We start from the raw sequence: 27,387 nt of genomic DNA on the forward strand, positions 1-27,387 counted from the left end.
CCCGCCGCGCCACTGTGTCGAGCTGTGCTCCCAGAAACAGGGCGACTTGCGACGGGACCAGGTGGGATTTTGGACAGTTGGAGAACCCCAGGTCCGTGAGCAGCTGGACGGACTTCGCAGTGTGTTCCACGGCGAGCTCCCTTGTCCTTGCCCGTATGAGCCAGTCGTCCAGGTAGGGGTAGACGTGGATCCCCTGCAGGCGCAACCACCGGTGCTAGGCACTTGGTGAACACCCTGGGCGCCGATTTTAATCCGAACGGGAGGGCCTTGAACTGGTAGTGCCGCCTTTTGACCACGAACCTGAGGAACTTTCGGTGCCTCTTTAGAATAGGGATGTGGAAGTAAGCATCCTCCAAGTCCAACAACGACAGGAAATCGCCCTCCTCCAGCTGTCCCAGCACGTGCTGTAGGGTGACCATCCGGAACTTCTGTGCCTGATGTATTTGTTTAGTTGTCGCAGGTCCAGGATGGGACGCCATCCTCCTGTCTTCTTCCTCACAAGGAAGTATCTTGAGTAAACTCCGGAGCCCCGAAGCCTCTTCGGGACGAGCTCGATGGCACCTTTCCTGAGCATCGCCCTTACTTCCAACAGCAGTTGAGGGACGTGATTTTCCTTCCTGGCCACGGGAGGAATGCGGGGGCACCTCTTCTGGAACTCAAGGGCGTGCCCCAGGGCCAGGGCGTCCAGCACCCAACGGTCGGTGGAGATGGACTCCCACACGCCGATGAACTTTATCAGCCGGCCTCCCACCGGGGTGCTTCGGCGGGGGCCCGACCCGACGGTCGGTTCAATCTTGCTTGGAGGCTGCTTTGCCTCCTTGACCACCTTGGCGACGACGGCGGGATCCACCTGACTTGCCGCGTCCCCTGTAGGCCTCCTGCGACGAAGACCTTGCCGCTTGACGGTAAGTAGAGGAGCTGCTGCCGGCTCCATTGGAGGCACCCTGTCTGCCTCCGGAGCTCCGAAAGGACGGCCGTTGCTGTTGGAGCACCCCCAGTGCACGGGCCGTCTCCGTGTCCGTCTTGATCGCCTGAAGGGATTCATCAACCGCCTTGCCAAAAAGGTTGTTCCCATCGAAGGGCATGTCCAAAACCTTGGTCTGAACGTCCTGGCGGAAATCTGTCGCCCTGAGCCATCCTCGTTGTCTCAGGCAAACGCTGTTGCCCAACTGACGGAAACCGGTGTCGGCGATGTCTGTAGCCACCGTAATGGCGTGGTCCGAGGCAATCTCACCTTCCTGCAAGATTTCCAGGGCCTCAGCCCTCTTGGCATCTGGAAGGAAGTCCAACAGAGGGGCGATCTTGAACCACAACTCCCTGTCGTAGCGGGCTACGATGGCCAGGGCGTTGGCCTCCTTGATGGTCGTCGCTGCAGAGGAGATGACCAGTCGTCCCATCGCATCCAGTTTCCTACCCACGCCGTCCGGATGGGAGGTTGAAGTCGAGGCCGATGCCCACCACGCTTTATTCTTGGCCGCCGCCGAAACCACCGAGTCCGGGGTAGGTTGCGCCCTAAGGCACAAGGGGGCGTCGTCGGGGACCCGGTACTTCTCGTACCGGTCCCTCTTCGCAGGAGCTGTGGCAGGGTTCTTGAGGAGGGCGAGCCCCTCATCCCAGATGTCATCAAGAAGCGGTACGGCGAGGACCGTCTTCCCTTTAGCCTCGCGCCGCTGGTAAAGGAACCCCCTCCTTTTCCTCGGGGCAGAGCTGGAAGAGCTCGGATGCCCTGGAGATCATTGCATGGAAGGATCCAATCTCGTCGGGTTGGGACGCCCGGGCAGGGGGCGACGGGGGACACTTCCCGTCGTCGCCTCCGTCGTCATCCGTACCCGTCGTAGTCGTGTCCATGCATGTATCATCCCTGTGGGTAGTGGACCGGGGGGAAGGCAGAGAAGGCCGCAGAGGAGGCCTAGAATGCGACGTCGTCCTCTTAGGCGGTGGGCTCCCCGAAGGTCCTGGCTCCGGATCCTCCGTCGGGTCTGGCTCAGGCTCCTCTGTCAGGGGAAGGGGCAACCTAGTCCTTATCTCCGAGCATAAGGACTGGATGGCTGACAAAATGGCCGCCGAGGTGTCGTCCTCTTGAGCCTCGTCTGCGTCACTGCCGCCCTCGTCCTCGTCGGGATACCTCCCGATGGGCTGGGTCTCCTCCACGACTTGGATGAGCTCCTCTTCAGAGGTCGTTTCTGTATCCACGACGGCCACCAACCCCTTCCCCCCCCTTTTCCAACGAGGACTTCGTGGGGGTCTTCTCGATGGGCCTGAAAGACGACTCCCTCCGCGGTGGCAGGGAGACCTTGGTACCTGAGGGTGCCTCCGCTGGTGTAGCCTCCACAGGCTGAGCCAGGGCCGCGGCGACATCCTCAATCGAGGACCTAGCAGGGTGAATCACGGCCAACGTCACCTTCTGTACGCCCGGGCCTTCACCTTCGGGGGAGGGTCCGAGCCTCGCTCCCCCTCTGCCAGTCATCGAGATCTACCGGGGCCTCTCCAGAAGCTTCACCGGGTTCTCGGACTTCCTCTTACCAGAGCCAGAGCGTTGGCTCGTGGTTGATGGCGCCGGGGAGGGTGCGCCCGGCCTGGCAGCCAAGGAGCCCGACCGCTCGGTGCTCCCGGTGCCCGCAGACTCGTGGTGCCTAACCTTTTGTTGGGCCCCCGTCGCCGAAGCACCCTCACAGGACTTAGAAGACCTCTCGGACTTCTTCTTCTTCTCGCCTGGCGGGCTCTTACCTTCCAGCCAGTTGGCGAGACGGAGGTGGCGATTCTTCATGGTCCGCTCCGACATGTTTCCACAAAACACGCAGTCCTTTTCCTTGTGCGTCTTGTCCTCATGGAGACAGAGGCATAACGAATGCTTGTCGTCCTTGAAAACGTTCTGAAGCTGGCATCCAGGGCAGGTCCTGAATAGCTTCCCGGGCGTCGAGCTCCCTTTCTCCTGGGCCATGTCCAGGGTAGGCCTCGGAACTTCTTGAATCCTCCAAAACCGTAACTCAACGAAATCTTCACCTTTGATGGGCGTAGAAAACTCCAAAACGGATCCCCGGTGATCAGAAGTAGAAACGGTGGAGCTTGAGGCTCTTTTAACCGAAAAAATGAGAAAATCTCCTGAAAAAAGCGCGAAAACGCAGCAAAAGCTCAGAGCTAAGCACGAGGACTCCCAACACTTGAACGTGCAGTAAAAATCTGAGGATGGCTGCCAGGGGTGGAGCTTAGGGAGAAGGCAGTCATTGGCTGGAGGCAGTATGACCCAGAGACCAGTGATTGGTTACTACTGAGAAAGACAGATCAGAAACGAAACTGATACTGATTTTTTCTATACTGAGGATTCCCGGCCTGACGACGGGGAATATTCATGAGCATGTGAATCCATGCCGGACACCATGCTGGAGAAAGAGGGAGACCTGACCAGGTGACCTGTAAATGGTGGAGTCAGAGAGGCCAGGAGAGATAGAAATTCTGCAGACCAAGCATTCAAAGAGTAGGCTTGCATAGGAATGACCAAAGCAGGAACTGACTCTGGAAATATTAGAGCAACTCCACCTCCGGGACGGTTGGTTCTGGGTTCGGAGGGGATCTTTTAGCAGACATGGAGGAGAAGGGTCAAAACCTGTGACAGAGCTGGCAGTGAACCATGTCTCGGTGAAAACAAGGACATCCATGTCCAATTCTTCAAGGAAGTGGCATATGTCAGGAGTGTTTGACAGCAGTGCAAGAGTTGAGAAGCAGCAGGGAGCAGGTTGCCACATTTGAAAGCCTTCAGAGAGGTACACCCTGCGGGAGTGGTAGAGGGGCCGGAGCACAAGTTCCCAGGGTATTGGTAAATTTTAGACAGTGGAGGTTGCTTTTCTTCCAGGGATGGCGCAAATTTTAGTTAATCTTGGGACGGGTTAGGCCCACCAGTCATCGAGAGGAAGTCGTCCACTTCGGATCTTCGCCTGTTACTTGGATGTCAGTCAGGTAGCAGCAGTTACTCAACACGCTCTGGCAGTTGCTGGCAGTGTCCTTCCTCCTCTTCTGATACTTCGGTTCCAGTGGACGACACAGTTTCAGCTCTAGGACCTTGTAATTTATCCAGGTACACTGGCAAAGTCCACCAATCCGAACCCATGCACCATTCAAACTTGGGGAGTAGTTGTCCAATTGTCACCTCCCCCATTTCCTGTCCTGCCAGTTCATAGAAGCTATGCAGGCTTTCCTTGGTAAGCCAAAGGGACCAGAGAAACCCCCCCCCCCAGCCTAGCTGCTGAGATTGGGTGTACGATTTGGGTGTGGTCTTTGTCAGACTTGGCCGTTTGTGAGCTGTTTTTCGTTTTGTCCAGCCCTTCGACTGGATGAGAGAAAAAGGGTTCCCACCCCCTTCGAACGGTAGATCTAATCGGCGTTCCTGGACATCTGGGTTGAATTTTGTTGCCCGGAGCCAGGCTGTCCTCATGTACATGGCAATACAGATGGCACGGCCGGAGGTGTCGATATGGGCTACGCTGGATTCCATGATGTCATGCGCCACCAGCTTGGCCTCGGCCAGCCTCACCTTAAAATCGCGATTGGCTCTGAGTAGGGAGTTCCGGGAAGAAGTCCACAATTTCACGCCATAACTTTTGGTTGGCGGCAGCCATCATGGCATCTGCATTGGCCCGATGAAGATGCAAGGACGCGTTGAAATAGAGCTTCTTCCCGTACGCCTCCAAGATCTTCTCCTTGCCTAGCAGCGCAGCAGAGGAGGCGGCCAAGGATGACTGAGGCTTGGAGTATAGTGATGCTGCAGCGATCATCGAAGAGTATGTCTGAGGATGGCCGAGAGCAAGAGTGGCTCCCCCTCCATTTGCCTGTACTTGGCGCCCAGGCATCGATTTACCGGCTGGGCCAAGTGGGGTTTGAGCCAGACCTTCGTGGCCAGGAAGACAACGGTTTGCAGTGGAATCCCCGTTTTGGCAGAAGGGCGTCGCGTGAGGACTTCTGCCAGAACCCCCCCTCTGCCGGCTGCTCCACCTCGGGTTGGGGTAGGCCCAGCTACTCCGCCAGCCCAGCAAGACTTTCATGGAAGGCCCTGGCTGAGGATGGTGTGTCCGGATCCTCCTTGTCATCCGTATCCTGTGGATCTGGAGTGGTTGGCGCCGGAGGCTGGGGTACAGGGACCGCAGCCGGAGGCTGGTACGGAGCCACCTGATGAGGCGGCTGTGCCTGGGGTGCCGGCGGAGGCGCTTGCGGTACAGCTAGCATTGCGGGAAGGACTTCCCCGATGGCATCGTTGAGGATACCCCCATCCGAGGTGACTTTATGAGGCCGAGGAACCCCTCTTCAGTGGCCAAGGCGGTGGCAGGGGGTGCTGACTGGGTAGCCGGGAGGTGCTGGAGCCGCTGCGTACCCTGCCCGTATGGACAAAGCTGCCCTGCGCAAAAGAGGGATAGGCTGTAGGCCACGTACCTGGTTGAGGCCGGTCCCACCTTGACACCATCTTCGCTGAATTCCAGGAATGGCGTTGGACGGGTGCCTCTGTATGGCGCGGCATCCATCTTGTCGAGCTGCCTGCCAGATGCCTGCGACGTGTTGCTCGGCCTGCTGGGCACAGCCTCCTCCAAGACTCTTGCGTGTGGATCACAAGGCCTACCTTGCTCCTCCGGCCTAGGCTCAGTAGGTGGAACACCCTCGACCTGGAAGTCGGTAGAGCTGCGTTTAGGCACCTCCTCGGGACGCGATGCCGGTACTAGGGTGTAGCCCCTTGACCATGGTGCCGGTACAAGGGCGGAGCCCCTCGGGTGAAGACCCAGTAAAAGAACCTTCCGGTCTCTCAACACTTACTGGGAGGATCCGAGGATCCCTCGGCCCGAAAGCCGGTATCTGAAGCAGCCTCGGTGCACATGCTGGTTGAAGGACTTTACCGGTCCCTCTCGCGCGGGAGAGTCCCTGGGAAGGAGTCTCCTTTGTGGGGGTGCGATGGATATCGGCCCTGGCTTGGGCTTGGTTCAGTGTTTCACAAAGTTCTTGAGGTCCTCTGGAGGAGACCCCTGCTGTGAGTCGATTGGTCTTACTGGCCCATATCCCCTCCCATTGGTCACCGGCAGGCGAAGCCGGCCCACTCCCTCCAAGGCCCACGGGAGGTAAGGCCAGCACCTGTTTTGTGCCTGTTCGGTGCCGTGACTGCCGTCTGCCAGAGCCCCTGGCCCTGGCATACAAGGTACTCTTCCACCCTTTTCAGACACTGCACTGCCACAGTAGCCCAAACTTGCCTCGGGGTACATAGTTATGACCACTCTTAACATGAACTGCCTATGCCTATGCAGCCTGACCATGCCCTAACCTGAATCACCTACTCCCACTGCCAAATGTGTCTTGTGGGTGATGTCTCTGCATGTCTTGTAATAATGGTTTTCTCGCCCTACTGTGTCATTTAGCGCCTACTGCTCAGCAGTACTATTATACTATATACTTTATCTAGGGTGTACTACGACACTCAATGGCTGCATCGCACCCAAATGTATCTATATTTAGCATCAACTAGCCTAGAGGTTCCCTGTGCCCTGAATTGCATTTAGCCCTTCTGTGGTGTGCTACTGCCCCTGCATTCATACTGTTGCTTTTCATACCCAGGTGCCTCACGGCTGTATGCCAACTACCAACAACCACCCTGCACCTATCCTATCCACAATGCATCTCCATACGCTCTATACTGCGATACTTCGATTACTTCTTTATACTATGAATATCCAATACCCGACCATGATACCAAACTCACCCACACACAAGCCCCCACCGAATTTTCACAGACCAACTCTCTGCACGGTCCTCCAGAGGAACCTCAAACTACGTGCAAGGCTCCCAAGGCTTTATGACCCCTTAACCAAATCAGCCAAACAGCAAGGCTATTACTAGCCCCCACAGACCCGCCCAGCACCCTCTTCAACTAAACAGACTATCGTGAACCTATCCACACCCAGAAAGAGACAAATCCTCACTACCACCTTTAAAACCAGTACAACCCGAGACCAAGGGAAGCACTGATAAACGCTCGCTCCATGGTAGCTCACGCTACAGACATTGCTGACCTACTCCACAATGAAGACTTGGACTTCTTAGCCGTAACCGAATCCTGGCTACACCCAACAGCAGGCCCCGCATTTATGTTAGCCATACCAGATGACTATACTCTACTAAGACTTGATCATACCGCCTCTCGAGGCGGAGGTCTTGCCATTATAGCTAAAACTAAACTCCCTCTGACCATTGAGTCACCAGCCAACATAGGATCTTGTGAATCCTTAACTGCAAAATTAACCTTATCTAATACACAATCCATCTCTATTCACCTTATTTACCGTCCACCTGGCCCCTTAGGGTCATTTGAAGACAACCTCACAAATATTATATCAAATAAACTTAAGAACTCCTCACAAAGTATCGTACTAGGAGACTTTAACCTTGGTTTTAGCGACCCGCAAATACTAACGCCACAATAATTAATAATACATTAGAGGAACTGGGCTTCACCCAGAGGATCACTGTGCCCACTCATACCGAAGGTAGAATCCTGGACTGGCTAGCTGTGCACATTTGCCCAGTCTTGATCTCTTCTATACTTCCACAGCCCTGGACAGACCATCACCTGATCTCGTTCACCTTAGAGCCAACACCAGCGCAAATTGACAGCATAGCTCCAGCTGTTCAGACCAGAAAGAAAAAACATCACCCCCGAAAATTTGATCCCATTAAATCGTACCAACCTTGAATGCCATTCCGGACCACTTAGATCACTTAATGATGGTAGACATATACAACAGAGTCATGCTCTCATCTCTTGATGCCATAGCCCCACTGAAGTTAAAAAAGAGCAAACCAAGAAAACACATCAACGCCTGTTTTTCTCCTCATCTTAAAGCCCTCGACAGGAAAAGCGACGCTGTGAAAAAATTTGGAGAGCCCTTCCCTCAGAAAAAAACAAGAAAAACTTGAGTAGACTAGCCTCTTATTATAAAAAAGAAATCAAGAAATCATCCTGGCCAAACATACACATTACAGCACTCGAATCTCACAAGCCAAATCCAACACCAGAGCTCTTTACAATACTAAAAGAGGGTAAATCTCCCATCCAAGCTCCTGACTCGTGCCTCAAGGACAAAAACTGGTGCACGGATATACAAAATGCCTTATCTAACAAAATCTCTTCTCTCAAGACAAAGATCAACATTAAAAAGGACTCCCTTCTCTCTTCTACTAAACCCAACATCCCCACCCCTAAAAAGATGCACCCAATTCAGACAACCCCCTGGGCACATTCCCCATTTCAACTTCCACAGAGTATCCACCAAAGAGGTAGAAAAGGTCATTCTCACCCTCAAACCTTCCACCTGCCACGGGGACCTATGCCCTGCACAATTGATAAAGGATGCGGCTCGTGATCTCGCACCATTTATTACCAAACTAATAAATGCGTCATTCACATCAGGCAGCGTACCTAACAATCTGAAACAATCATGGGTCCTCCCCCTGCTCAAAAAAACAAATTTAGACCCCTCTACTCCAACTAATTACCGCCCCATCACCACAGTATCATTCCTTCTTAAAATCCTCGACAAAATAGCATACCAACAAATCCAACAGTACCTTGAGCACTTCCCACCTCTTAGGAGTCAGACAATCGGGTTTCAGGCCTCAACACGGCACCAAAACCGCACTCTCAGATCTTAAGGCGCTGAGAGATCAGGGTAAGGTGGCACTACTGCTTGATCTCTCGGCTGCCTTCGACCTGGTCGACCACGAGATCCTATGTGACCACCTTCAAAAAGCCGCCCACTTCTCTCAAGAGGCAACTGACTGGATCCAATCCTTTCTAAATAATCGCACAGAGTCTTTTCCCTACTAGCAGCAACCGACCCTACACCCATCACCTGTGGCGTGCTGCAGGGTTCTTGCGTCTCCCCGACCCTGTACAACATCTTCACAAAGCCCCTTTTTGATGATCTAGATGGTCTGGGTATCACCTACACCAACTATGCCGATGATACCCAGATCCTCATCTCGTTGAGGGGGGATTATGACAAGGATTTGGCCTTCGTAAACAAAGTATACCTCATCATCCAGGCATGGATGGCCTCACACGTTCTATGCCTGAATGACAACAAAACAGAACTCCTCATTCTAGGGTCCTCACATAACCTTAACAAACTAGACCAAAACTACTCCTCCTTCGTAATTGACAATAAGATCACGGTAGCCAAGGAGGTTAAAACCCTTGGTTTCTACCTAGACTCCACTCTCACCTTAAAAAAACAAGTTAATGCTATGGCATCCGCCACATCTTATACATGCAAACTCATCAGAGCAGCCAAACCTTTTCTCTAACTATCACCCTAGCCAGGGCTCTGATCCTGTACAAGCTGGACTATTGCAACGCACTTTATGTAGGATGCAACAAATATATTACGAACAAAATTCAGATCCTCCAAAACAACGCCCTAAGAGCAGCCCTCAGTATCCCAAAGAAAGTCCACATCTCTGATTCTAGAAGGTCAATTGGCTTTCTACCAAAGACAAAATATTCCTCAAATCGGTTTCCCTGACCCACAAATGCCTCCACCAAGCAGCCCCTCAATACCTTATCACTAGATTCACCAGAACTACCTCCTCTCGCCTCTCTAGAATGGCCAACTCCAATCTCCTCCTGGTGCCCAGGTTTAAACGTTCTATGTCGGGTGGGAACAGATTTCCTGTTAAAGCAGCACAATACTGGAACTCCCTTCCACCACCTTGCAGGGAGGACCTCCCCTACCACCTATTCAGAAGACCATCCATTGGCTCAAGACTCACGACACATAACGACCTCTTGCTCTCTTGCTACCCTAATGCTCCACCACTGTGATTGTAAATATGTACATTTAGGTTGTCAACTGCTCAGTGTAGTCGAGACAACAGCTTTCATGAGACAACCGATTTATTGAATATAGTATTACTTATATTGTATATTTCTGTAAACCATGCCTCATCAGCGTGCATTGTTTCTTTTTACGCATCCAGCACTGCAACCATGGCTGGACTTCATTCCTTGTACGTAACCAAGCTTTGCATTATTCTTATTGCCTCTGCGCCTTGCTACCCCGCTAGGGGGTTAGGTGCGCAATATAAATAAATACAAATACACTTCTGGAAGAGCTCCCTCCACCTGGCTAGTCTGTTCTTCAGCGCTTCCAAGGACAGCGAGCCACAAGCTGTACAACCTTGCTAACAGTGGTCTGGGCCAAGGCAACATAGGCAAAGGGCGTGGGGGTCTGAGGTTGGGAAGAGCCCGTTGCAGGATGGACACCTGCTGAACCCTGTGGAAGTCAACATGCGCCGGGAGGGGTGTGACGCCTGAGGACCGAGTACCTGAATGATAAAAAAAAGAGACAAAGAAGTAACCGCACGTGGAATTACATGGCCGAAGCCAAACCCAGGAGCACTGCTGAATTCGGCCCGTTTCCATCGATGCAGAAAAGGGGACTGAGGTGTGGCTGTGGAGGACGGAGTCAGAGCAGCACATGGTCCCTGAGCCGCACCCCCCCCACCTCTAAATTTAAAGGGGAAGAAGGCGATGTTGCACTGGCTCGGGACTGGGGAGGCGCAGGGATTGAGCGATTAGAGGATTTGTATCCCGTTGGGGTGTTTATGTTGCAAGAGATCGTTTTCAACAGGATGGGGGGGAGGGGGGAGGAGGCTTCCGGCAGAGACTCCAGTAGCTCAGAATGAAAGCTGCGATCAGAGAATGTTACCAGAGTTTCCCTGCCACGCCGGACACCACCCCACTCCTACATTACATTAGGAACTCCTCCGGTATTTGTGGGGTGCCATCCTCTATATACAAACTCATCCTGGCTGATACGCAGCGCAAGTCTCCCAAATACAGGCGGCTGTAGGACGACACAGGAGCGCTAAACAATGGAGGGTGCTGTGCGGGGTTACACATACGGGGGCCCTTAGCTCCAGGTTGCAATTACTACAACTCCAAACGCTTCACATGGCATACATCACCCCAGCTCGGGTCCATAAATATGACAGGTCCAGGTTGGTCAGGTGCCCTAGATGCCCCACTGAGCCAGCAGAATTCACACACATGCTGTGGGGGTGTGAACAGTTAAGACCCTTCTGGGTGGAGGTAATGAAAACTGTCAGATATGCTTGGTCTTGCTGTTCCATGTACACTAATGTGTGGTATGTTTGGATGGGTGCCCGGGGTGCCGAAGCAATATCGTAAGCTGCTGGTGACCTATATGATAGTGGCCAGGCAGTGTATCCTGACGAGGGGGACTAATGCAAACCCGCTTGGGGCCTGCAGGTGGCTGGCAGACTTAATCTGGCTGAGTAACATGGATAGAGACTATGCAGCCCTATGTGGGGCACAGAGTAAACCTAGGGATATATGGGGCCCCTCACGGGTTATTCGTCGACCCTGAATACAGCTCCAACCTGAAGTGGACTCAATGGGGAGGAAATATATGATCACTTGCATCTGTGGGGTTTCTGGTATGAATACAAGTCAACTGTACTGGGCTAACAACTGCTCCCTTGTGTTCCTATGTGATTATGTGTATGTTCTGCAGTTCTGCATATGTCGTCTGAATACCAGGCGACTGTACCAATGTGATCAGATAACGATGTAAATAGGTAAATAAAAACATGTTATAAAAAAACTTGGTAATTCGGACCTGCAGCAGGGCTTCACCGGGCAAACTAAGAATATAGGAGTTGCTGCAGCAGTCTTCAAGCTCGTCTTTGCTTCTTTCGTTCCAGTGGTCGACTCTGCCTTCCAAGCCAAAAGATATGCTTTTATACAGTTCTCTCCAGGCTCATGGGCCCTCCATTCGAACCGGCTGCACCACCCATTTTCACTGGTTGGCAAACCGACCGTTGCCTGGCCGTCAGAGCCCATTCGACCAGAGCAATCGCTGCAACTAAGACTTTCCTGTCTGGTGTGCCCCTGCTTGACATCTGCAGGGCTGCTACGTGGAGGTCGACATACACCTTCACGAGATTCTACTGCGTCGACAGGGATTCCAGGGAGGAGTCCAGAGTCGGCCAAGCAGTGCTAGGCAACCAATTCGCTTGAAGGTGAGCCTGGTGAGGAGGTAAGAGATGCTTATGTTGAGCCTTTGCCACCTCCTGTGGTTGTGCATGTGGGTACTGCTATGTATTCTTTATTCATGAGCATGTGAATCCATGCCAGACCCCATGCTGGAGAAGGAACAAGTTACTTGCCTGTAACTCTTCGACAGCATGGGACTGGCATGGATTCACATGCAAACCCTCCTGCCTACCCCTCTGTGGCTCTTCTCTTGGTCCCACTGCCACTTTACGTACTACAAAATCTGAAGATGGCTGCCAGAGGAGGGGCTTAGGCAGAGGGCAGTCATTGGCTGGGGGAAGTTGTTAGGCAATGTTTGAATGCAGTATGGTCTGGGAACACTACAAGCAACTATGACTACAGGTATATGCAACCCAACTGTTAGGGAGAATTCTCAAAATGTGCCAATTCCTCCCACCTGTTTTCTGTGTTTCTTTTTGAATTATGGAGTCTGACCAACTCCATAGGCATCATCTTTTCATTTGTCACACAGCACCCTCATTGCAGTGGCACAGGGAAACCTTTTCAGGTTTTCCCATGGTTTACATACCTTCTCTGTGATAAACTGTTTCCCAGAGTGAGTTAAGTGAAATGGACTTTACTAGTCTTTTAAATTCCTGGACCCAGCACACCCTATCTTACAATACGAGTGCTGGGGGTGGTGGTGAGGGGGGGGGGGGGGGGTGGGGGGTGACTTGGTATCCCGTGTGTCTAAATACTCATGTAGCAGTCAAATGCTACCCTTTCCTCTCAGAATGGCTGGTGGCAGTGGTTTTACAATGAACTACCATGATTTTTCCCAACTGAGCGCGCCAGTAGTGTTAAATCGCGGTAGCCATGTTTTTCAAGATGGCGTCTGAGCCCCCTCTAAAAACAGGTCCCAGTCTTTTTTCACCATTTCTTTGTGAAAAGGTCCTTCTAAAGTTTTGCTCTGCGCGCCTACCCAGGTTTGGTCTTTGTTCATTCACCTTTGGCGGGCTTCACTAGTGTCTGGGGTGGGCAGGAAGTGAGGAAGGTGCCCAAAACTCCCTGTGCTTAGTCTCCAAGGAGACCCAAATGCACGCTGTGCTGATTGGCTGGCTGACTGTCCGGAAAGGACAGCCACCCTGCTGGATGAGTGACAGCGAGGCTGGAATGAATGGGAGACAACTGAATAAAAGGTGAGTCTCTCGGCTTGGACGGCAGAGTTGACCACTGGAATGAAGGAACCGAAGAGCAGCTTGAAGAGGATGGCTGACGCAACTCCTGGACCGTTGGTTTGCCCAGTGAAGCCATACTGCAGGTCAGAATCGCCAAGTTCACATCGACAGAGAAGCCCTGCAAGGAGGACTTCTCCCTTTCAGTTGGTGGGACCAATCAACTCGACTGTAAGCCACCTGGATACCTATCTCGGTGCTGGTTGTATTTTCCTCAGAGTGCTGCAGGAAACCTTATAACCAGGGAGAGGGACACCAGTTTGTGTGCTTTACTCACATCCACCGAAATTGAAGTTTTCAAGTGCCAGCTTTTTGGCCAGTCCCAGTGCAAGAGTCTCCAGACGTCCTCCCTCTTGTCCCCACGAATGAGGCCCAGGAACAGCAAGATCTGCAGGAACTGCCAGCAACAGAAGTCACAAGCTGCATCTATTTCTTCATTGAAAGGTACTGTGAAATCAGACAAGAGTACTTACCTCTCGCGGTGAAAGTGCTTGAAACCTTTGCAACTCGCAGGCCTAATCAGCTTCCGACCCAACTCATGATTCTTTTTACAAACTACTTCCAAGAACTTGTGCAGAGGCTTTACTGTTTACTTACCAGAACCACTTTAGCCTATCCAAGACTCTAGTCCATTGACTTTGGCCTAGCATACTGAATTGAATTGACTCTTCTGGTGAACTCAAAGTATATGCACGGTCTCAGAATAATTGTAACATTTCATGTTCTAATAATTTTCGCCTTTTACTCATCTTGAAAAGTATTCTGAAATAGTATGGAAGTATATTTGTGTGTGATTATATTGCCTCCTTCTAATGTTTTATAACTGATAACTGACATAAATTAATATTTATCAAAGAAACCTTGAGTTTACTTGAACACTTGTGATTGTAGACCTCTGTGTAACATCATTACTGCTCACATTGCCCTCTTGAGATACGCTTGGATGCACAGCTCTGCTACCAAAACTGAGGTACAGACTTATACCAAAGGTTGGTTTGCTTACACCTGTAGTCTTAGATGTGTGTAGTGGTCCTAAAGGGTACTGCATACAAACTCTGCCTAACAGTAACCAAGACAGGTCTCAACTGAGAGCAAGTAAGGCTACACAACAAGAGGTAAGTTCTTATACTTTACAGTACCTCTGGTTAAAAGAAATGGTTCCAGCTCAGTTGTGGGGACAAGAGGGAGGACGTCTAGGAACTCCTGCTCTGCAATGGGAAGGTCAGCGTCAGGAATGGGCAAACTACGATTCAGCATTCTTCAGTGTTTCAGCTCACGTCTGACAGCAAATAGCAACACCGCGGTTCTCGGATACCACTTCAGACTTTCCTTGCTTCTGGGGTCCAGGACTCTGTTGAGGGGGCTCAGGCTTGGTCAGTCCTGCATCAGGGAAGTCTGGAGAACCTTCCTAGCGCTAGGGTCAGACTTAAAAGCAAAGCACACAATCTGGTGTTCCTCTCCCTGGCACTTTGGTTCCAGCAGCAGCGCAGTAGAAGTCTAGCCAGCTCTGAGGGGATGTCCAGACTGGCTTACTTTGGAGTTGATTGGTCCCACCAACTCAAGGGGAGAAGTCGTCCTTGCAGGGCTTCTCTAGTCGAGGTGAATTCAGAGCTTCAGCACAGCAGTAAGGCTTCACCAGGCAAACCAACGGACCAGGAGTTGCAGCAGGCATCTATTCCAAGTTCTTTTTCGGATTCCTTCGTCCAGTGGTCGACTCTGCCTTCCAAGCCAGAAAGCTTCGCATTTTATGCAGGTTTTTCCCATTCATTCCAGCTCAGCTGTCAATCACACAGCAGGGTGTCTGTCCTTGCCGGACAACCAGCTGGCCAATCACCTTTGGGTGCATTCCTGTAACCAAGCAGATTAAGCACACGGAGTTTATCTCCCTCCCTTCCTGCCCCTTCCAGGCATACTGGAAGGAGAGGCGGGCTTCATTCGTGAATCCTGGCAAAGGCAAAACAAAGGGCCCAAACATGGTTGTCGCGCAGAGTAAATCTCAAGAAGGACCTTTCCAAGAAGAAATGGTGAAAAACAGACTGGTGCCATTTTGACGAAATGGGTACGCATGGGTGCCTTACCGTGGCTGCGAACGAAGCCTGCGGTAAAAACAATGGTAGTAAAAAGTAAACCACTGCCACCAGCCATTAATTGTAGAAAGGGTAACAAAAATGTTAAATGAGAAACTAGACAAAGGGGATACTAAGTAACCCCTCCAGCACCCTATGGTAAGAGTGTGTGCAGGTCTATAAAGTTACAAAATGTAAGTCGATTTCGATTCACTGCTCTTGGTAACAGTAGTTTAACCAAGAGAAGGTGTTTAAACCTTTGGGAAATTAAGACTTCCCTGTGCCACAATGTAAAGGATGATGCCTATGGAGTTTGTCAGCCTCCAAAGTTAAAAGAAACACAGTAAACACATAGAATTAAAAGTACAAAGTCCCAAAGTTCAGCAAAAAGAGCTGGGGGTCTATGGTGGAATGAATTTAGCACTAAACTGAAAATTCTCCCCAACAGTTGCTGTGTCCTTCCATGCGTCCCTGCGGGGCGGGCGGGCTGGGGGAAAGGTGTGGGGGGTCAGGGCACTGGCAGCAGCATCAACAGGCTCATCGCCGGTGGCGCCATCAGTAGTGGCACCCTCTTCTTTATCTCCAACACTAGATCTCTGTGAGGTGACTGGGGAGTAGGGTCGCTGAGCCCAGCGCCCATGTCATCCCCGCTGACCGGCTGACATCCTAGTCGCCACAGTCATCGCCGCCTCCGGGGACAACTACCTCCTTGATATTTCCGTCAGTCGTCCTCAGCCTGTTCCAGGATGGTATGGACGGAATCCCTGTCCTCCACTTCGGAAGAACCAACATCTGTGCCCAGGAGTTATTCTAGAACCCCCTTCCCCTGTTTTTAGGGTCCTGGGGGGGGGGGGGTCAGTCTCTGGTGAAGGGAGGGCATCCTCTTTTCAGGGGTCTTTTTCGCTGATTTGGCTGAAATCTCCCACCTAGGAGGGAGAGCCACCCTGGTCGCTGTGGCGTACCCTGGGACGGATCAGCCCCTTTAGCCTTCGAAAAGGCAGCCGCTACCAGCTTGATAGAAGAGGAATATTTGGCCTGCATCACCTGGGTCTTCTCTGGCAAGTCAGACATCTTGTCCTGCTTGGCCTTCTCTGGTTTCTCACGCAGCTTCACCGGGGTAGCTGACTTTCTCGTCGAATAAGAACTCTAGCGATGGCTGGAGACTGAGGCTGCTGCGGAGCATGCCGACACCGACAAAACCGGACTCGCAGTGCTTGGCCTCGTCATGGGCCCCCCAGACAGAGCGCCCTCAAAGGACTTCTAAGCCTGCTCTGGATGGCTGGATCTACAAGAGGCATGCCCCCGAGAAACAAACGAGCAGGGGTCTTGCCTTTGAGCCACACCACCAGTCTGACGTGCCGATCCTTCATAATGGGCTTGGTAAAGCCACAACAGATCTTGCAATCTTCTTTCTTGTGTGACGGATGAAGACAAACACTGGGAATGCTCACATTTCCCTTTCTTGAGATGGGCCTGTGTGTTCAGTCACACTACCAACTTTAGTACAGACCTATACCAAATGTATGTTACCTAATACCAAGCCGATCAGTGTTGTGTAGTCTCAAGATAGTGTGACTGCATCAATTCTTACCCAACAGTGTCACCATGCAAAAAGCAGATGCCTATGCAGTTTGGCAGACTTCAAAAACAGTGAAAGCAAAAGCCAAAGCAGAGAAAAACATGAGTAAGAAAAAGGTCCCACTCTTTTGGGACTTACAATTAAAAAGTTATAAGTCCAGCAAAAGAGCAGGGGATCTCTAAAGTTGAAAGGAATTAGCACAGAAATGAAAATAAATTCTCCTCAACAGACCATCCCACCCATTGCCTGAGCGCCACACGCATCACTTGGCTGGGAAATCTGCATCTTTCACCAGGCAAGTGCATGACCTTACATGGTATATCCTGGCAAGGCAGGAAGAATGCCAAAAATAATATGGCCAAAGAACAAGTGAAAATCTTGTGGTGTGGCCAATAAACACAAATGGTAAAAATATTAAATTTCTGCCAACAGCTTGTCATTAGGCACATATACAGCTCAAAATACCAAGTTAAAAGACTATGGTGATACAAAAGTATCCCAATTGCACTACATTGCAAGATGCTGTGTGCAATGTAATAAAGTTACAAAAGTGTAAAAGTCAAAGGGGAAAGTTTCCCAGTACTGATGGTTTCAAGGACTGATCAGTTTCCCCATCACAAATTAAGTAGAAGGCCAGGGGAGTCGAGTGGAAGGCTTCATTAACCTATAAAATGTCAGGACAGGTTCAGAGACTAAAGCAACACTTTGGGGGACCATAGAACTATGGAGGGAAAGTTAGCAAAAGAAGTCTTGCCTAACCGGTACCCCCCAACATGTCTGGTCGAATATCTTATTTGCAGATTTAGCTTTCGGCATGAAAGCCGGGCGTGTGACAAATGTGTGTTCACCCATTCTTTAGGTATTGGGGTCTTGTGTAGCCTTATGGATGCAAGGGTTTGTCCCCACAGTACAAAGTGGGTGCCTGTTCCCCCTGCATTCTCCAAATATACAGCAATTAAGATAAATGTCATCTCCCCCTCCACACTCCCTACTGCATATCCTTCGACGTGTTGCACCTTTTAGCATCTCTGCATTCAGGTGTTGATTTCGGTGTGACTAGGCATTGACGGTCCTTCGATGAAAGACTTTAGAATCCAACCCTGTTGGTGGAAATTAATCTGAGCACTTCGACGCGTGAAGAATCATGGGTACATGTAGAGTACCATTTCCTTTCAGAAGAAATATGTAATACTGCACACCAACCACTAGATGGCAGGCTTTGCAAAGCATGTCAGTGTGCATTTTCCCAAGCTCCAGAAATGCTTCGAGAATTATGCGATTACCTCACCTGTTCATTTCATTTTTCAATGTGTGCAAAAGGCCTACCATACATAACTAAAGGTATACTTACCTGTATAAAATTAATTGTGTAGACTCACCAGAGACACTGACCCCCCCACTCACGCCCTCCATTGCTACCTTGATTGGGTTTTGGCTAACCTCAAAGTTCTCCTGTTCACTATAACTAGGGTGGTCTCATTCTAGGCCAGATTCTAGAAATCCATCACAACACTCACTTTAGTATTACAAAGACACAACAGAATCTACTGCACTGCTGATATAGTGATAAACTTTAGGAACTGTAGAAAACATAGGCCTCACACTTATTACACTAAGGTAGCTGAAAACAGTGGCCACCTTGAAAAGGAAAGGAAGTTGTTTAGGTGTACTAGAAAGGTGATTCAGTCCCAGAGGAGTAGCAAAAGGAGAGGCCACTATGAAAGAGCTCTGAATAAAGCAGGAAGCAAGTGGAGTGCCAAAACAAAATTCAGTATAAGACATGAAGTGGCTTAAAGGAATGGTTCGCCCAAAATATTTTATTTCAAAAATAGATAGACAATATAAAAAAAAAACGATTGGCATTTTTTTCTTTCGAAGTCCCTATGTAAAATTTTGAGCAATTCAAGCTCAAAGATAGCACATGGGGGCATCCGTTTTGTGAAATGGATGCCCGCCGCTGTGCTCGCTTTGGCGGCACTAAGGAAAAGACAGCCAGCTGTAGTAAACAAAAGCTACCACTGGGTGGCTTTTCCTTCATTGGTGCTGTACGTGGAGGACGGGGACCGGAGACTACAGGCAGAAAAGCTGCAGTTGCATCTCGGTAAGTGCTATTTTTTTTTATAAAAATAAACACTAGCTGCGATTTTCTAAGTTTTCCGGGCTGGAGGAGCCCGGAAAACTTAGAAATAAAACCGCAGCTTTAAAAACATTGTATTTATGTTTGCGGTAGCTTTTGAAGCGACCGCAAACATACGTTATTGTGTTTGAAAACGCTGCGGTTTTTCTTTCTAAGTTTGCCTGAGTTTGCCTATATTTTTGAAATAAAACATTTTGGGCGAACCATTCCTTTAAGTTTAAATGTAGACGTTTTAGGAAGCAGCTACGTTCCAAAAGGATTTTTGCCTAGAAGTACTGGCCGAAGCCCCAACGGCCTGGGTCGGCCTCAGATAGAAATAAGATAAGCAGGTCTTTGCTCCCAACAAAACGCTATGGGATAGGGGCCGTTCAAGGCATAGAAGGCATTGCAACCTGTATGGTGCCCACCACAAAAGTGACAAAACTGCTAAAAGATAGACAGTAAGAGTTGCCTCATCGTCATTGGCGTCAAGGGTTTCAGGACCTGTGGGATCTCTGACTGGAGTTAACCTGAATCAGTCCCATAGCACAGACACTTCTGGATGGCTGTACTATCCAACATAACGGAGCAGTAAACCCTATTCAGCTTAGCCTTTGATTTAGGGTTCCTGGCAGGCTCCTCTTCTAGGAAAGGTCAGCACGGCAGGATTCCAGTATTGCAGGAGCGCACAGAGGACTCCCACAAAGACGGCAGCCTCAATGCTGGATAGAAGACTGAAGTGGGAGCAAGGCTGGTTCAGAGTGGTGCAGTTGAACTGCAAGTCTGCAAACTCCTTCAGCCGCGGAGATTGCGATGCCGATAAAGTAAGCAGACCAGAAACGCCCACCAGTCAAAGGGAGAAAGGAGCCAAATACAGTGACAGTGGCCAAGACAATGCTGGTAACTGCAGCAGTCCCCCAGCGCTCTTATCTTTAGATATCTTCATATTCCAGTGGTAGACTCTTCTTGGGTTCAGCCCACATATCCATAAATGATGCGGCCGGTCACCCCAGCCATTTAATAAGGACATTTTCAACATTCAGACTTGGAGGTAGCTGTTGATAGACAGCCGCCACTCTGCCCAGCAACAGTCAGAGGGGTCTCATCCCAATTTCCTACCAGCTGACACGATCTTTCCCAGGTTTCCTGAGGCAAGAACAGGAAAGAAAAGACTACCATCAAATGCTATGCCACACTGAACAGGACTTGAAACAAGAGGCGTTACCAGTTTGAGTATATGGTACTCCTAAGTGCCTTTTTACAATGTTAACTTTCTTTTTTATGCCCAACTCAATTGTGTTCCATCATCAATTGGCTCCATCCTGTTCAAGTGGTGCTTGGAAAGTAGCACAATTGTTACATCTGACAAAGGAAAGGGGACACATTGTCCCCCACAGCACTCCATGGAAGATGGTGTGTGCTGCAAGGGTAAACATGAATGTCAAAAAGTGGATAAAATCCACTGTACAGGTAAGCAAATGGGCCACACAGTGCAAACCTGGTCAAAGGGAGGCTCTAGGGCCCCATGGAAAGACTACACATAGGTTGGGGGTGCTCCCATATGGAGGATACGGAGAAGTCTCCCATCGAAGGGACATGAAAAGGTGCACTACTGCCTCCAAATCAAATTAATGCAGCAGGCTAAACTCACCCTGAAAGTCAATGAAACCTCCAGAAGAGTCCAGCATTAGTAATGAGGCTCAAAGTAAATTGAGGGAACCGTTTACGGACGGCAAAGATGAGTTGGTCAATGCCACTCCCACGGCCTACCATGCTACTCTTAAGCTGACGATACTCTGGCTATTCGGCTTGATCTCTCCAAGCCCAATCCTGTGTCCTAGCTGAGGGGCTACCACAAGGCCATGGGTTGCTGGAGGGGCGACAACTAGTTGAAATTGAACAATGACAAGAATGAGGTCCTGGTGGTTGGATCCCATCTGCCACTTCTCCTTAGACCCCCCGCTTTCTGGCCTCCAGCTCTTGGCCCTTTCTGTGCACCCACTTCTGTGGTGAAAGAGCTAGGAGTTGAGCTTTCCTCCGCTCTATCATTGGAAGCTCAGGTTTCTTCTGTCTGCCAATTTGGCTACTTTAAACCCAGGGTGTTGTGCAAGGTGTTGGCTTTTAGACCGGCTCAGTTCCATGCCCCTGTTGCCTCCCTTTTATTGATCTCTACATATTACTTAAACACTCTTCCTGGCACAGGCCCCATTTCTGCTGTGCCATCTTCATGTTCTGCATAACACAGCGGCCAGAACAGTGGCCTAGATGCCTTTCTATGCACAGGTCTTCTGTGCTACACCAGCTACATATTAATTGTAGGGTGAAATTTAAGTGTCTACATTGTGCATAGGCCTTTCTATCGATTGGGGCAGAGTACCGAACGTCCAAATTCTACCCATGTGCCCAACCACCCTCTGTGATCTCAAGCCTCTCTCATCAACCAAGTCCCTTGCGTGAAGTTGGCACACATGGGTGGATGGGCCTTCTCTGTAGCGGCAGCCAAGCTATGGAATTCACCCCTCTTCCCCTCTGGGATACTGCTGACCACTTTTCCTTCCGACGCCAGCAAAAAACACAGCTCTTCAATAAATCATGCTGTTGGCCTGGTCTCGTCTCTGGTAGTTGACGCCATGATGCCTCAACCTAACCATATAATTGTATTTTGGGGTTCAAACGAAAAGCTACTCAAATTTAATTGAATCTGAAAATCACCCACCTGCATAAAGTTGTACGGGCCCTGCATTTGTGCCATGAGGTCCTGTACTCGTTGCTTTCTCACAACTGGATCTGGTTGTGGCACTGTGCTTAGTGTATGAGTTTCAGGGATTGAAGGCGATGTAGGTTGTGGCTGTGGTTGTTGCTGAAATGAGTTTAGAACCTTGGTAAAAAAAGAAAATTATTGGGACACTGGATAAACAAACGTGTTCATAGTAAATAAAAGGCAGCCATTTATAGTCATAAAACACACTTTCAATGGACTAAGTACCATCCACCACTGCAAGTGTTTACACGGGTCTCCTGGATATTTATTAACAAAGCCTCTGCTGAGGATTTGAAAAGACCGACCACTGGTGTAAGGAGGGTGTCGACAAAGTCCTGCTTTTAACTCACAATGGTAACGAGATGAGTTGTCTTTCTTTACTCCTAATATGATGTTATCACCCTGAAAGGTACAGCTGGTAACACGATAAAGGAAGTTTCCTACAGAATATACTTTAAAAACGGAACGAAGTTAAGTATCTGGAAATACAAACGGATTAATTTAAATATTTAAAAGTAGTTTTAAGTGTTATAAAAACATTGACAGGTTATCAGAAAATTAAAATCTGCAGCACACAAATTTACAGGAGTTAAAGATTTGGAGACTAAAGATTTGCAAAAACTATTTCAAATAGAGTAGGTAAATATAGGTAACCTGAACAGTATTCCTATAACAAACTACAAAGAAAAACCAAAACCCTAGCTAAAAAACCATTCAAAAGAATTGTAATTTATTTTAATGGGTTATTTAGAACGCGCTTAATACCCAGAGGTTTCTAAGCGCGGACCCGGGGATCGAGCCAGTTTTGCTCCAAGACGAGCGCGTTGCCCCGGAGCTGTCCTCCCGAGACAATTGTAAAGGTGGGTAAACTATACAAGAGGAGTTAATTCATATGGATTATGGACAAACCCAAGACTAAGACAGTAGGCAGCTTGTTTTTATACTGTGTTAGTAGCCGGCGAGGGTCAATGAACTTGTAACAAACAAGGTAATTGGCCCTTGCCGGGGCGTTAAGAGCCTGACAAAGCCTTTGAGAGTTTGCTGTGCGTCCTGGCCGCTATGGAAAGAGAAAAGGGATGTGTAGTTACTTTGCCACCCTCCATGGCAGCCATGTTTACTTTTTCCCCCGGATATATTTTTAATGGCTGTTAGGCAAGATCGTGTGCAGTATCCTTTGGAAGACTACAGCAACCTTGACCTCCTGGCAATAGGAACCCAACCTTTGGTTCAAGTCTCTACTACACACGTTGGTAGTGTGGCTGAGCAGCCAGGCTTATCTCAAGAGGGGTCAATGTGGGCTGTAGGGTTGTAACAGTTTCACAGAGACAGTTATTCAAATAGACACTTACACTCAAGGTTTCTTGATTAAAAAATGATTAAACAGTCAGTTATATAGCCTCCTTCAAAAGGGAGCAAAACATGTAACAATTATAATACACTTCAAACCACACCCCGTTTATCTAAATCAGATGATACCCATTGGGGATGGCACACAGACACTTCCTACACCCTCAGACGATGTAAATAGCTAGGACACTGTGGACATTGATTCATCAATGGTACGTTTAAAGCAATACTGAGTTTGTGGTGCAAACAATAAAATAGAGGAATAAAACAAATAATTCATAAACAGGTAAGTACCATTTAAAACCTTCAAATGCAAAGTAAATTAACCCTTTCCTGTGGAAAGGCAAAAGCACAAAGTAAGAGGTAGATGTCTCTCTCAGGGAGCCAGGACAGTCAATATTTAGTTGAACAAAGTCTAGGGGAGCTGAAGATCTTCTTTGCATGTAAGGTAAGGTCTTACACAATGTTTTTAGAAACGTTTGTAGAAATAAGATTCACTAAGGGCCACAAGCTGAGAGGCTTGTGTGGGGCAAAGCTGCAAGCAACTCTGCAAAAGCAACCAAGACAAGTCTCAACAGAGAGCAAGTAAGGCTAAACAAGAAATAAGTCCTCTTAGGTTTAGATTACCTTTGGTTGGAAGAAATGTTTCCAGTTCGCTTCTGTTCCTGTGTGGCTCTGCAGATCCTGTTGTTCCTGGGCCTCAGTCGTGGGGACAAGAGGGAGGACTTCTGGGGACTCCTGCAACACAATATGAAGTTTGGCGGTAGCTAAGGTCAAACTTCAATTCAGCAGCACTTTGCGGTTTCAGCTCCTCGTGTCTACAGCAAATAGCAACACCACAGTTCTCAGATACCACTGCAGACTTTCCTCGCATCTCGGGTCCAGCTCTCTCTTGAGGTTGCTCAGGCTTGGTCAGTCCTGCTTCAGGAAAGTCCGGAGGATATTCCTGGCGCTCGGGTCAGACTTAAAAGCGATGCATTCGCTTTGTTGTTCCGCTCCCTGGCACTTCGGTTCCAGCAGCAGTGGAAGTACAGCCTGCTTCGAGAGTATGTCCAGATGAGTTCACTTTGGGATTGATTTGTCCCACCAACCCAAGGGGAGAAATCATCCTTGCAGGGTTTCTCTAGTCTAGGCGAATTCGAAGCTTCAGCACAGCAGCAGGGCTTCACCGGGCAAACCAACGGTCGAGGGGGTTGCAGCAGGTGTCTTCTAAGTTCTTCTTCAGATTCCTTCATCCAGTGGTCAACTGCCTTGCCTTTTATGTAGGTTTCTCCCGTTTCTCCCATTCATTACAGCCTAGCTGTCAATCACACAGTAGGCCAATCACCTTTGGGTGCAGTCCTGTAACCAAGGGGATTAAGCACAGGGAGTTTCGGGTACCTCCCTCACTTCCTGCCCCTGCAGACATACTGGAGCCAGAGGCAGGCTTCACTGGTGAATCCTGCCAAAGACCAAATGAACAAAGGGACTAAAACTGGTTTGGCACGCAGAGAAAGTCTCAAGGACCTTTCCAACACGAAACTGCAAAAAAAGACAGGGCCATTTTGACAAAATGGTCACCCATGGGTGCCTTCCTGCAGCTGTGAACGCAGCCTGCGGTAAAAATACACAATGGTAGGGGGTCCGCCGGTGAGGCTGCTCCTGTAACGGCCTCCGCTCAAAGGCTGCGATATTGCGCATAATGACCCGGTTACTCACGCACAAGAGCCACAAGAAATGGTGAATCTGCAAGCCATAACAGAGGTCTCGGATGGTGGAGCTCGATAGCCCCGGCATGCTTGGGAGGCTTGGATTGGCAGATTTCAGACCCCCACCCCGCTGGCGAATCCAAAATGGCAGACCTGCTTTGAGATGCGTGGAGGATACAGTCCGCAGCCCAGCTGATCTGGCTCGGATGAGGATCGGGGGGAGAGCTCTCATTCCACAACATTAACTGCTTTCCGATGCCTGCCGCAGTTGCGCTGGCCTGAAGCTGGAGTGGTGACGCCTGCCCGTGAAACGAGGCGGGGACTCTCTGCATCCCGGATGGGCTTCATCTAGCCTTCGCACTGCGCACCAGACTTCCTACAGGTACCCCCCCGTTCCTCCCTTGTCTACGTGGGGCGGTCCAGGGGGGACCCGCTTTTCTCCCGCAGGACCTGGATATTGCAACACTGGGACCTCTGCACGGCCGGGAGGCAGGCTGGAGTCTCCCCTGACCCTGTACACCAAGTACACTTTCAAAAGAGCCTGGGCCAGAAGCTCCAATGAATCGGGGCATGTGACCCACCTGCACCAAGGACAGTGTCCTCCACCTCCTGCAGCACTGGGGATAATAAATTGATCCCAGCCCCCTGGGTGAATCATGTCACAGTAAACCGCATGGCAGAAGCAGCTTTCACGCTCACAGCTGTGCTCCTTCATAGCTGCCCTCCCATCCAGGCGGCAATCGACATGGAGCTAGTAGAGGGAGCAGCGTTTAAGTTATATTTCATCACTGCATGAGGTGAGAAAGAACCCCACCGTCCTACGCCCCAGAACCACTGCCTTTACTACTGTGTGAAGCTGTCACATCCTGGGGCGCCCCTGTCCATCACCCACTGAGCCCTTGCGCAGCGCCATTCACTGAAGTGGCCCTGTAACCACACTATTGGACCCCCAGGACGTCCGCACTCTGTGGGGCATAGCAATCCGAGCAGAGCCCTGGTGCCGGAGAGAGCCCCTACCCTACGCAGCCTGCTGTGCCCTGACATATAGCCTTTCCAGCTGCATCACCTACACTCTAACATTTTCACGAAACCTCTCTTTGATGTGCTCGACTATCTGGGTGTCTCCTATACCAACTATGCGGACGACACCCAGATACTCATTCCCATCACAGGTGATTATCTAGCTGACACCAAGGCCCTTAACGATGTCTACCTGGATGGCCCAACACCAGTTATGCCTAAATGACAAGACGGAGCTCCTGATCCTGGGCACTGCACAACGCCTGAGCAAACTAGAGCCGTCCTATCAGTCATTCACCATAGACGGTAACACCATACGAGTCTCGAAAGATACTAAAACGTTAGGTTTTTACCTTGACGCCACCCTATCTTTATCCCGACAAATATATGCATTCAGATCTGCTTCTGCATACACCTGCAAACCTGCAAACTTATTGCAGCTTGCAGACCGTTCCTCACCACCCCTAACAGTGTCACACTAGCTAGAACCCTCATTATGGCTAACATTGATTATTGTAGTGCCCTTTACTTAGGCACCAGCCAAGAGAACCTGAATAAACTCCAAACAACTCAGAACAATGCCATTCAGTCTGCCCTAAACATCCCCCGCAACCACCACATTTCAGAATCTAGAACCAACCTAAAGTGGCTACCTGTCAAGCAAAGAATCTCACTAAAAACACTCGCCCTTATGCACAAATGCTTGGCTAACAAGGCCCCTATCCATCTCTGCAGTCGGCTGTCGCGCCACTCGACCTCCCGACCACTAAGAACTGCCCAGTCCCACTGTCTATCGATCCCTAGGTTTAAACTGCAAAAAGCGGGGGGCTCGAGCTTCCCTGTCCTAGCCTCTAAGCTATGGAACTCCCTCCCGGCTACAATCAGAGCTGAAGACTCATTCAAGGCCATAACCAAATTTTGGCTCTTCAACCAGCTTTAAGACATGTAGCACCATTGTCTTACTTACACTGACCCTCCGACCTTCGTTACTATTTTCTCCTACATTCTATGGGATATCCACTGCTAAGCCTTAGCAGCACTGAAACCACTAATATTTGTAGATAGAAACCCTGTTAATATTTCTGTTAATGTAATTTTTATGTCTGTATATATGCATTTCTGTAACTTTGTACAAATTGCACCCTGATGCCTCCGGGCCTGATGGTCTGCGCTTTACAAATAAACAAATACAATCTCCACGACCACTCTTCAGGGACAGTGGACTCACCTCCCCTGTCCAGGCGCTGGAGTCTGTGGGGTGCACTGTACAAGTTGTAACCAGAGGGAACACACTGGGTAGCGAGGCACAAATCATCAGCAGGATCCAGACCGTGTCACTCTTCCCCCCCATCTGCCGGCCTTTGGGAAATACTCCTGGATCCTTGACAAAGATGGGGAAAGTACTCAAGTCCTCCAAGAACGCGGACATTACCACCATGCTGCTCCCCCCTGACAAAGGAAGAAAGGCAGACACCCCGAATTCACCGTTACGGGCCTCTTCGGAGGACGCGAACCAACTGGCCACCAAG

The 27,387-nt window shown here is 49.9% G+C and overlaps 1 protein-coding gene across 10 annotated transcripts in view; it reads right to left on the minus strand.

Moving 5' to 3' along the window:
* The window catches only part of CAPRIN1 (cell cycle associated protein 1), a 1,156,748-nt gene that overhangs the window by 500,472 nt on the left and 628,889 nt on the right, over positions 1-27,387 (minus strand). For 9 of the 10 annotated variants that reach the window (XM_069623390.1, XM_069623385.1, XM_069623386.1 and 6 more), the window contains one exon: positions 21,759-21,920. The exons of the other annotated variant lie outside the window; for it this stretch is intronic. In XM_069623390.1, coding sequence (XP_069479491.1) covers positions 21,759-21,920 — 162 coding nt within the window. The remainder of the gene's footprint in view (positions 1-21,758; positions 21,921-27,387) is intronic. 10 annotated transcript variants of the gene reach the window in all.

The sequence above is a fragment of the Ambystoma mexicanum genome, chromosome 11 (assembly GCF_040938575.1).
Source record: "Ambystoma mexicanum isolate Mex_15411 chromosome 11, UKY_AmexF1_1, whole genome shotgun sequence".
NCBI classification, from domain to species: Eukaryota; Metazoa; Chordata; class Amphibia; order Caudata; family Ambystomatidae; genus Ambystoma; species Ambystoma mexicanum.